We start from the raw sequence: 12,631 nt of genomic DNA on the forward strand, positions 1-12,631 counted from the left end.
AAGTAAAACCCTTAAAATGCTGGGAGGTAGCATAATTGACAATCTCGCCAAAAGTACAGGAGTGTTGGTCAATATTCATTTTCTGTATCCCAAAGAAGCATCCCCAGCTAGTGGGTCATTTATCCGTCACAGCTGGGATCAAGGTCTGTGCAGCAAAATCGACCCCTACCTGACCCTTCAGGGCATGCAACCACAACGCTGACCTTTCCGTCTTTAAAAGCAAATGATCTCATCAGCATCTTCATCCAGCGGCTATGTGACGTCACCCATTATGAATTTCTCATTGAGCGATGTGAATTAACACAATTTACGACGTATGCATTTTCAGAACATTCTGATACCCGCTCACCTTTTTTCTTCAAGAAAGCTCTTCTGGTAGCCAGGGGACTTTGACGAACTTTCGGGTTCTGCAAGAACTTCACTGCTGTAGCAATCTGCAAGGAGGAAAGGTGGGGGTTGGGGTGAACCTTAAGTGTCTAGAGTCAAGTAACCTACCGTCTACTGCAAATGGCATTCTCAAAAACTCATTAGAAACAGGAGAAAGGTGGAATAATTCTTGAATGGGCAATTACTGTGCATGCCTCATAGTCCACGGTGTATCGTTGGCCAATAGCAGGAACTTCAGAGAAACTAGCCCTCACTGTAAGTATATGGACGGCTAGACCACCAAACCACTTTAGAGATAAATCTGGGAAATGAGTGAATCAGCAGTTATAAAATTATCCCATCAAGGTTTGCTGAATAAATGGGGTATGGAGTTTAATTTGCCATTATCCTCTTTAAGACAAACTCCAAGCCTTAAGTGAGCAGGGACTGAAAATCTATACTTAATGCTGAAGTGCCCGTCTCTATCTAATAACTGCAGGATACCTGGCTGAAAACTTCAGCGATTCTTTAAGAAGAAAATGCATTATGATCAAATAACCAAGCCTGCATGTTGTAATGACTGTGTGTTAATGCACTAGAAAATTAAATATCATCAGGACATGTGTAGTTTTAAGTGCAGGGGGGTGTTGATCGATTCCATCATGTTTTCCTTCGAGATACCCCTTCACCTGCCACTCTGGCACGCTTTCGCCAAGAATTAAAAAAGGCCCTCCTTCCTCCAACACCATTACAACGTGAATTTGAAGTGGGGTCTCTGAAGTGGAGCTTTTAAAGAACAGATAAACATGAAATAACATCTGCAGATAGGTGCAGACGCACACTCAAGACCAGAGCTGAGCCGTCTCGTTATCGCACCTGTGGTCCCCGTGATTCAATTGTAAAAGTCATCCCTCTAATAGGTTGAAAGGTTTTGATTACTGTTCTTTTTCTTTACGCGGCAAAAGATAAAAAGTGATTGAGCACACTGTCCGCTGTAATTCATTTTAGGTAATGCATTGCATATACTAAAGACCTGTTTCAATTCAAAAGGATTGCACTTTGAAAAGAGACTGAGGACACTGCGAAAGACAGACTAAGTGTCTGCATAACTCTTCAAAGACAAAGCAAGATAGACTGAGTGGGGACAAAATTTTCAGATAATAACGCATTGCGTAGATTTCCGATTATTTACTGAATCTTTTTTTTTCTCCTTTTGTCGCAGAGGGTGGGACGGCTTAAAAAGAAAAGTGAAATAGCCGTGATGATGATAGCATTTCCTGAAAAAAATTCTATGGGATACAATTCAGCTCGATAATCACTTGCCATAAATCTAAATCAAAACATTCGAGCACACAGAAGTCTTGTTTAACCTCGCGTTCTCTGCCACACCTGCAGAGTGTACGAGTTACACAAAAAGAGGGGACAAGCTATCACGATCTCAGTTACCCGAAGCCTTCATGATTACAGGATTACAGGACTACAGGACACGTGGTGAAAAGTCCCGACAAAAATTCGAAGACTACAGTTACTGTAAAAAAAAAATATCCAAGCTGCATGTTTCAGAAGTATATGAAAGGTCGGCTTTGAAGAGTTTTCGAACGTGAACTGATTCAATAAGAGAAGCAAGTAAGAGGTGTGGAAGTGACTGAGTATTTGGCTGGTGTCCCAGCATACGGGGCCAGAACCGCCTTCTCCTCCCTGAACCGCATTTGCATATTGTGCTTCAGAGTGTTCATTTTAGTACTCAATTAAAAACTATAGAAAGTCCATGAATTTTTGTGATTTTCCCCATTACCTCTTAAAAAATGTCACAGCATACAAAATATTCCATATACATATCATTTAATGGCAAAAATAAATTTTTAATTGAATCATTGATGGGCAAAAATATGCCACGAGGCATGCTCAATTTAATTTTGCATATGAAAGGTCAAAGTTACAGTTCCTTCAAGTAAATGACGGACCGAGACTACACTTGACTTCTGCCGAAGATGGACGCAGCCCCGGCATCCTTGTAAACACTTCCCTAAAAGATGAAACCCAAAGTGGGATAACAAATGAGGCAGATGCCCATTTATTTTCCCAGAGTGTTGCATGTGATCTACAGGGAGAGGGAAAAGTGCTTTTCTTTGCAGATGACATAGCTGCTTTGTGCAAGTTCCACTCAGACATCTCAATCAATTATAACCACATTGCACAGATTTTAGTCTTGTCTAGTTATTGACTTATAGATCATCCCCGTTGCGGTGTAAGGTAGTAGCACGTGATTGTGCTTTTAAGGTTGAGAGCTGTACCACTGTAAGTCAGTACAAGGCACATTTGCTTTGGCAGGCCAAATATTAACCTAAATTAAAAAGGTGGCTGCATGTTGCTTTGCTGAATACCAGTAAATACTCTCTGTTAATAACCATTATTTTCTAGTGTTTCTTGTAAGGCTAAAATTGCTAATGCACTGAAAGTGCTCTCTGTTCTGACCAATAATCTTTACAAATGAGATGAATGATCAAGTGTCAGAGCGCAACTTAAAAAGTGCCAAAAACTCAATCAGAGAGGCCAGGCAGCATTACGCCGTGTGCCAGGAGACACGGCTATAGCCCAATGAGCCCCCACGGCTGGACCAAGTCTCACAAATCACGCAGCAATTTGATCGAGTTTGGATCGGACGGACAGTTTAGCAGAGCACTTTCTCTCACTTCCCTTTAGATCTGGAGGAAGAGGCCCTCATCATAACAGCACTCGACCCGCCGCGCTTCTGATAACAGTTGCCTTCTGGTGTTTTGGCACCAAACGAGCTCGCCGACGAACCTCGCCACTGCCGCGGTGTGGTCTGGTCGCAGTGCGATCCAAGACGAACCTTGCCTTCAGGCGGCATACGGCCGGCCCGGCAAGCTTTCGCTTAAAAACAAGCTGCAGAACCCTCGTCTCCTAAGGTGGCTTCACAAATGCTGCAGAAGGGGACATGAAAACTGTGACTAACATACACATTGGGGTTCCCCCCCCCCCCCCCCCCAAAACTGGTTTTGTGCACTGAACCCTTTAAAAATCAGTCTTTGTACAGTATAGGAGCGATGAGTAGCTTATGTTTGGGCAGATATGAATTTGTAATCTGACCGAGATAGCAATCTGAAAAGGAAGTAAGGAAGTTAGCAAGCTGTGCAAACATTGTATGCTCCATTTTTTTATGAGATCCAGTGTTTTAGCAGCTGAGTTTTCTGAATATTGTTGCCTAATTTAGAGAAACATCTAAACTGTATTAACACTTAAATCTGGAGCCATTAAAACCTTAAGATGGAGTTTTTAAACACAAGGCTATTTTAGATGAGAGCTGGCTGTGTCCTCGGTGCCCCACTGCAACTATAAAACATATATTGCTGCAAGCATGTGTAACATAAAATCCTGGAAATCTACTAAACACACTAACTGAATGTGGTCAAGTCAAAATGAAATTCATGACCAAAATGTGGAGCTAGTCCTTGAAGTGTCACACAAGCGAGCGGTAAAACTGGGGTGCTCCTCTGATGATAAAATTCCACTAGCTTTCAGAAGTCATAATCAGACCCGTTTTGCACTTTTTAACATTTCCTACTTACAAACGTAAGACAAAATTCATTGCTAAAGAGGTGAACCACTTCTGCATAAAAATAAAGGAGGGAAAACACGGTGACATTTTCGAGGGCTGCTTGTATTTTTTGTTCTGTCATATTTGGCTTTCAATTCACTTCAAGATAAATGTAAAAGGAGAAACTGATTGTTTTTCTATCCGTAAACATCATCCATGTAATAAACACTCAAAACAATCTGACAACGCCCGCGCCTGGCTGTTCTCACATAACGATAAAACCTGAACCAGAAAAGAGACGTTTCCTGCAGAAATGCTGCCATCTAACTACCACGTATGAAACACAACAAAGGCTGCATTTCGGACAGGAGGCTAAGGGATGTCACCTGGGCAGCACACACTTCAATTTATTGCTGCACATGACAGAAAGCACTGACATCAGACCAAAACCCATGTCATCTTAAAGGGAAGAAAGGCTTTAAACGGCTGCTCATCCATAGCAATGTCAACAAGTTCCTACAGAGAAAGGTATTGAAGCCAAATGAGTCAAACCTGTTCAAAAGGGTCACAGAACTTAATCAGGTTATCAAAAACCATGAAGGCAAACACTCCAGCTGGAACCACATTTGGCACAGTGCACTTTCACCGCGAGGCTACGAGACGACGGATCGGCTGGCGTGTTTTCTGACAGGCCGGTGGCGATACACAAATGAAGGATGCTGGGCTGTTGAGAGTAATTACGTCTCCTTCAGAGAGGCCGGGCGGAGATGGCGGTAGGTAGGGCCCGATCGCCAGAGCTGAAAGGGAACGGGTAAAGGACGTTAAAAGGAAATCATTAGCAAGTCTCGGGATCGAGTCTCAGTGTGAATCAATTCATTTCAAATTGCCCTGTACATTTGTGCAAAAGCAGCCTTGATATGATAAAAGGCTAATAGAGACAGGTGCAATTGTGTTAGGATGGTCTCAGATTCCTCCAAAACAACAGGGGTGAGGGGTCTGGAGGAAGCAGGAGACGATGGCTGACTCTCAATATTAATTAACTATGCTCATGGATAGTGGTCTCACGTGCCATGTGACGAGTCTGAAAGTCCAAAAACACCGAATGGGATTTTGATACAATTACATATATTGCTCGTGTATGATCTAACAGGCGCGTGCACTAAATGGTGTTTTTCATCATTTGAAAGAACATCTCTTAAATGTTCTTCTAATTATGACATCTTCTCCAGTTAAGCTGACCTTTAGCAGCGACGGAGCTCTCGTGGGAACAGTGATCAGAAATGACACCTGACTTAGAGTCTACATGTGCGTGTGCGCGCGCGTGTGCACACGTGTGGGAGTGAGACAGACTGAACTAGAGTGAGAGGAAAGGAGCAATACCAATTTAATTTCCACCACAGTAGAACAGCTACATATGCCGCACGCCAGCACCGGTTGTATAAATTCACAGCACACCCATGGCATGAAAGAACGGGAGAAGATGGTTATTTGACAGATAACACTGTTGTGGACTAGGGTTCAACGGTCAGTCCTTTCACTGGTCTTCCAGACCTTATCGGGTGTTTCTAAGTTACTGGGGCAACACTTTACAATGTCACATTCGGGACGTAAAGATATTACATATATAGTTACAAATATTTATTAGCGATGACAGTGCAGGCTACATGGCTGTTCCATTTACCGAGTGTGTATTGAGCATGTAAGCTTCAGCTGATGAGAATACAGATATTCAAATCTCTCCGTGGCCGTGTTGTATTGAACTCCTGGGTGGACAAAAGCTTCTACAGCTAAAAGGTCAGAATGAGCATTTCTACGAACTAAACACAGAGTGGAAAAACTCCATTGATGTTTTGCTCTGCAACGGTTTAAAATGAACCCTTGACAACTTCAGTCCTTCAGGCTGCCTATGGAGCGTCAACAGTGGATTATGCAATTTAAGTGTGTGTGCGTGTGTGTGTGTTTGAGAGAGAGCGAGAGAGAGATGAAACAACTCTTTCGCTCAAATGCCTCGCACATGGTGTATAAGGACGTATTCTTGAACCTGATGGATACAAGTCATTCTGTGGCCCTGCCGTGATAACATTGGTCAGACTACAACTCCTTGTTTCTGAGTACATATCCTAAATATGGTCTACTTCATTGCCAAAGTAAAATCAACAGTACCTGGTAAGGTAGATCGTAATTATTTGTGCAAAGCATTTAAATGTGGTCGACCCATTTTCCTTTCATAAATGAGCTTGGCAGACTCCACGCAGGGAGCCCTGTAGGTCACCAACACTAGCTTCGGCCTGGCAAGCACAAAAGGTGCTCTCTGCAGGACTGATATGGGGAAAAAGTATCAATATTTAATGGCAAGCTGGTGAAAAGGGAGACACATGGCTTTTCAGTGACACTGTAACTTCCAACAGGGCTTATGAGGGTGGGGGGTGGAAAGCAATTATAAAATTCCTTTAAAACAGTTACAGTCACCGGTGATGCTCTCCGAGACCGGAAAGTCCATTTTCACCATAACATAGTACCTATAGCCACTCCCATAATGGTCTATTCATTCTAACTAGTTGCTCAAACTAGCAAGACTGACTTTTAAGAAACAATATTGATAGCGCACCACCAAACCAGGCACGCAAGGCGACGGGGTGATTCAGATCTCACCATGGCACATTTATAAGACGAGTGAGCCCTCAAATCGCTCAGGCAAACTGTCACTTTCACAGAGAAAAGGGCAGGTGTTTTTCACAAGGAGCTTTTAATTCGGGTGAAAGGCCTGATGGGAAAGGGCTCGGGGTGACGGAGAGGGCGGGAAAGGTGGCCGGCGATGAAACGGGCTTCACGCAAACCCCCCGCCGAACACGAACGGGCTACCCGGGCCTTCTCACCGCAAATACTCCAGCAGTAATCCAGTAATGGATACTTCCTCAGCCCCTCAATTGGTCAAAATGTTTTCATACAATAATTTAATTCAGAAACACTTTTACAAAGCAAGAGTAATCAATTTTAATTAGTTGATTTTTTTTTCCCCCCAATCGCATAAAGTTTAATGTACTGCCATCGATCTCCTTTGTCCTTTAATGCAGTGCTGCTTTCCTGTAATTTGAAGCTTTTCTTTTCCCCCCACTACTTTTACAGTCAATGATGACATTCAATGACAGTCTACGCATCTCTCAGTGCAGCAAATAAGAAGAGCGCGCACACACACACACACACACACACACACACACACACACACACACACACACACACACACACACAAAATTAACCCTTTTACTCGTGTATGCACCAGTTCTATAACGGCCCCATCGTTTCTATGATTGACAGTGACAACTACTGACTTTTCAAAATGAACAACGAAATGAACAACGGCGACCCAGAAACCGCAAAAAAAAAAAAAAAAAAAAATTATCAGATATAGAGAAATGTGAGAGAACTGGCATCAAAGAGAGAGACGAACAGTGACGCGCAGCGCAGAAGTGGCACGTGGCAACGGCGTTGATGAGGCACACAGATAAACACAAAGGCAATCTTGAATCTCGCACGGCCGATGCTTCCTCGTCCTTCATTTCCACAGAAGGGACCACCACCCCTCACATCCAATTAGCTGATTGAAGCCAAATGAAAACGGCACTGGCGGCAGCAGCGGTGCTGTGTGTGTGTGGGCGGGTGTGTGTGTGTGTCTGTGTGTGTGTGTCAAAGTCCAACAGCACTACAGAGAAAGACCACCGCTCTGATGACCAGTCTTTCCCTGCTTACTGACACACACACGTTCTGCAGGTTGCCACGGTCACACACCTTCACCCTCGCCCTCACACACACACACACAAACACACACGATTGCCAGGGATCCTGGCAGTAGGCTGTGCACACACACAGCTGCTGCTCCCACACTAAAACGGCTAATAGACGTACAGTGCCGCGACAATTAAAGGGAGATGTGCTTGCCAGTGATCAATTGATCGGGCGTAAGCACAATGTGACACTTGGAGAGGATAGCCACACCGGCAGCAGACAGATTGTGACATTCTGGTGACATTATCATCTCAGGACTGCTCGCATTCAATAGGGGAGGATGCTAATCACGCGTTGTGGATCAACAATTTTGCAGTCTTCAAAAGGCTAGGAATTGGTGCCGTGACCCTCTTGCCGGCTGACACCCCCCCCCCCCCCCCCACAGCCCACTAGTTTGTGTGTGTGTATGTGTGTGCGGAAAGGAACTGTCAGAGTGAAAAAAGAAAAAGAGAACAAGAGACTGAAGGGAAATCTAAGTTAGAGAAAGTTGTGACTTGGAACAGAAGTTAAAGTGAGGTGAAGGCAGGATAGGTAGAGGGGGAAAAGGAGCATAAGAAACAATATGGACACAGAATGAGAGACAGATGAGAGACAATGAGGGAAGGGGAGAGGGAGAAAAAGAGAGAGAGAGAGAATGAGCATGAGATCACGTCAGTAGAGCCCCATTAGAGCTGACACTCAGAAGATGAATATCACCATCTACTGGTCACAAAAGGTGGTGCAGGAAAGTACAGTGCGCGATGTCAGGCCTCCCAGGCCTTTTCTGTTAGTCAGAGCTGTCAAGTGTGATTACACAGCAGCAGGGACAATAGACCTCACGTTTAAAGAGATACTCAAACCACAATAAGAGCCACATGTGTGTGTGTGTGTGTGTGTGTGGGGGGGGGGGGGGGGGGTGTCCTGCATTGGTTCAAAACCACAGCAGCGCGTCCAGAAGGTCACGTTCAGCACGCTAGCAGGAACGCTGCAGAACACACTTCTGCCTTCATCCAAACCCGGGGGGACCGTTGAAAAACTTCCAGGAGATGAAACTGATTAACACCGACTCACGCAGGCAAGGGACGCTACCGGGCTGTACCAAGAGCTTCCAGGAAACGTGTACAAGTGCTGGAGTAAACACAGGCCTGGACGACTCGACCCGAATCCCCTGCCTGGCTCCACCGTGCACCGGCCCATAGCATCTGTTTGGCACAGCGGCACGGTCCCAGACAGAGACCTGGGCTACTGTGAGAGCAGGCATGTTGAAGAATGCCTTAAGCAATTAGTCACACAGTAATCACAATCATGGTTTTGGCCTCGCAGTTAACTGATCCTGAAAGGCTACAATTAATGAAAATGCATGAAAATCAAACAGCACTCGTTAGGACTCCAGCCAATCAAACATCCCTCGTTAGGGCTCCAGCCAATCAAAACAGCACTCGTTAGGGCTCCAGCCAATCAAACACATTTTTGCTGAGTGCATCTTGAGTCAATGAACCAAGATGGTTTGCTAGCTGAGAAATGAGCAAGTGCTCAGAGAAATCATAGCTGTTCACTGACATAGCTGTCTGGAAAAATCACTCGTGTTCATCAGGAGTGCACCAACCTCAGATCAACAACTGAGATCAACAATGACTATCGATAGTTACAGTCACATTTAGAACACGTTATTGTTTTGCCTCCAGAACGTGCAGCATCACCAAGGAACACACGAGCATTCAAACATCTGCATGCGCTTCCAACTGATCAGCATTTAATATGCATGTCAACAAGATTTTCCTCATTTCTCATGTTTCCTCATTTATAATGGGCAAAACAACAGGGAGAAAGCAAAACAAGCACATGGCAGACAAGCTCTCACATTGTGTTGTACCACTAAACCCACAACATTTCGTGGGGAGGGGGGGGGTCCCTGTAAGCACGGTCTCTGGTGCCCAGTGCTTTTAAGGGGAGTAGTTCTAATAAAGAGTCTGTGTGTGTGTGTGTGTGTGTGTGTGTGTGTGTGTGTGTGTGTGTGTGTGTGTGTGTGTGTGTGTGTGTGTGTGTGTGTGTGTGTGTGTGTGTGTGTGTGCGTGTGTGTATGTGTCTCGCTCCAATGTCACAGCATGGCGCGCGGGAGCTCAGGGTGCTGTGCTGGCAGGCCGCTCGCTGACAGACACACACCTGCTCCGACACTCGCTGGCGACCTTGACTGAGGAGAAACACAGGACGACGGTGTCAGCGGCCGAGTGAGTGCCTCTCCTCTCCTCCCTCACCTGAAAGAACCCCCACCCCACCACCACCACCACCACCACCACCTCCCTGAGCCGAGGGCCAGAGGGCCGCGGGGGCCATGGCGGGGGGCTCGCCCGGCGTGGAGAAGCACGATTTACGGTCAGCTGTCTGCAGGCATGTTCAGGCCCGGGAGGCTTAAGTGGGGCCAGCTGCACGGGCCTGACATGTGTGAGCAAGCAGCAGGTGCGGTTTCCCCCCCCGACAACACTCGCTCTGTGGGCTGCAGGTTTGACTGGACCAGCGAGCGTCTACAGCACCAAACAAACGCACGTCTGCATGATGACTGACTGACTATCATGCGGCCACTTTGATTATGAGTCTGACACTCATCATGACGATTGGTTACAATAATCAATATGTTTGCATGGCTTGCCTGGCCCTTGACAACCCAGTTATATGTCACAGGACCCTCAATGGAGAAATCAGAGTTGGGGGAATCTGTAAACTCCTTATACACATTTCTGTGACCCATCAAAATTGCTGACTGACATAACAATGCGACTTACACCTGGGCATGAACACTCAGGTCTGAAGTAGCAAACGCTAATGAAAGGAAAACATTAGCTTCCATCTTTCCTGACTGCTGTACAAACAGGTACCACTACACATCCGTTCTTAATGCAAGCACTCTATACAGAGGGCCCGATGCCCAGAGTGCAAAGAGACGGCATGGAAAACAGGGAGATGAAGGCTGACTCAGTGGATATGAGGGGAGAGGTTCTCATCACAGACACTTACAGCTACTACAGCTCCAGAAACACTAGTGATTTTATGCAAGCAAGTGCAGTAGCGACTGTTGTCTCGCAAGGCTCATAAAACTGGCCCCAGACTGGCCCTGTGGGTGTGGAAATGCAGGACCAGCAAAGACGGTCTGACGGTACTGGTTTACGCCCGAGAGACTGGGTAAGCTGGGAGAGGACCGACTCCTGGTGGTACAGGAGTGGAGACCTCAACACCAGAAGTGGGACTGCGATGGACCAGTGACCTGGTCATGCTCAACAAGGCTTCCTTAAGACCTCATCGTATACATCTTTGTTAAATTAATGCTTTAATCTTGGTTCTTCCAGAACATTCTGGAGGTCTCCTGAGCTACAGGTCTTGACCTACTGCTGTTCTTCTCTGTGATTGGTCTGATAGTCATCATGGATCCCATTAGCGTCTCGCTCTCATTACTTTTCATCAAACCAAGTAAAACTGACAATTATTAATTAATATCTACTGTACTTTTTTCCCCTTCCACAAAGAGAGAAATGGTTGTTAGGGGTGGAGTGAAAAAAGAAGCAATTAGTTGAACAAAAACAAAATGTTCTGTTTGAAAAGGCACTGATAAATGTCTCATGATGTCCCATTTTAGAGTGAAAGTAATATATTCTTGCTGTCATATTTCATTAAACTGCCATTACAGTCTTGATAGAACTATTAGTCACTATATTATTAATAGTATTAATGTATTTACATTTTAGTGTACAAGCAATGTTTTCCAGCAATAATTTATGAACTAGTGTTCCGATATTTTATAACGGCCCCTCATCTCAACTCTTTTGTACTTCTTATTGATTATAAAACCAGACTGAATTCTTCTATTTCCCCTCCACCCTTTCCAGCGCAAGTCTCTTAACGTCCTGGCAAAGGGCCTCCGCATTAAGAGGCCGGAATAAAGTGCGTTTACGTCTGAAGCATAACTTCATAATTTACATTGCAACATTTATTAGAGGTGACGAATGAGGGTTTGGTTCACTCTTGCTTTTCCACAATGCAGCACTCATTCAATCCATATAAATTACAGCCAGGATTGTGAGTGCTGGTGAAAATGATCCTATTATATTTATGCGGCAGCACACATATGAGCTTGGTGTGCTTAGTCTAAAGAGGGGCTAGGAAGGGGGGGGGGGGGGGGGGGGTGGTTTCATGATCTAATCCGAGTAGTGCTTCTACATACTATCATTTCAAAAACCTTTCGTGAAATATTTTACCATGGCAGGTTATAAATCGAATACATTTGATGCTGCCCAAAATGTAATGAGCTGTAAAAAAAAAAAAAGAGAGAGGGGGCGAGAGACGACTTTTAAACCCCTTTTTCTCAGGTGTGCTGGGTTTTGCTCGACACGAACCCACCCTTACCTAGTGGGCGCGAGTCAACAAACGCACGCGAGCGCGCGAGGCCGAGACGCGCGCGCGTTAAAAGACCCGTGACGTAACCGCCTCGCGCTGAACCTCGACCGCGCGGCTCATTCATGTTTAAACAACTCTCGCTTCTTCCCATGCTAATACGACTCAACCGATAACCACTATAAGCCCGCGTGTAAATGTTAAATAATTATAGAGAGGCACGTTTTCAGGCGCGTAGTTACAAATGCACCATGGGAATCCCTCCATTTATACAAATAACGGCCGCTGCAGGGGAGGCAGAGAGATGAATTAACAGCTAATAACTCACTGCGCAGGCCGATAAAAAAACGTTCCCAACGTGTCAATTACAAAATCATTTTTTTTCCTCTGATTTCCAGACTTCTAAAAATAATTGCACGCTTTAAAGTGATACAACAAGGACATTTTGGGCCGTGCGCATCACACCGAGGAGACCCGCGTTGCCTCGTTCAGCAGCATGTTGTAGGAACCGCTGTGAGATGTGGGGGGAAAAGGAGGAAAAAAGAGGCTTCAATCACCGCC

General features: G+C 45.2%; 1 protein-coding gene across 1 annotated transcript in view; it reads right to left on the reverse strand.

Annotated features, from left to right (window-relative positions):
• The window catches only part of pex14 (peroxisomal biogenesis factor 14), a 57,769-nt gene that overhangs the window by 35,898 nt on the left and 9,240 nt on the right, over window positions 1-12,631 (reverse strand). Inside the window, 1 exon segment of the mRNA XM_077018496.1 lies at window positions 350-434. Coding sequence (XP_076874611.1) covers window positions 350-434 — 85 coding nt within the window.

The sequence above is a fragment of the Brachyhypopomus gauderio genome, chromosome 10 (genome assembly GCF_052324685.1).
Source record: "Brachyhypopomus gauderio isolate BG-103 chromosome 10, BGAUD_0.2, whole genome shotgun sequence".
NCBI lineage: Eukaryota > Metazoa > Chordata > Actinopteri > Gymnotiformes > Hypopomidae > Brachyhypopomus > Brachyhypopomus gauderio.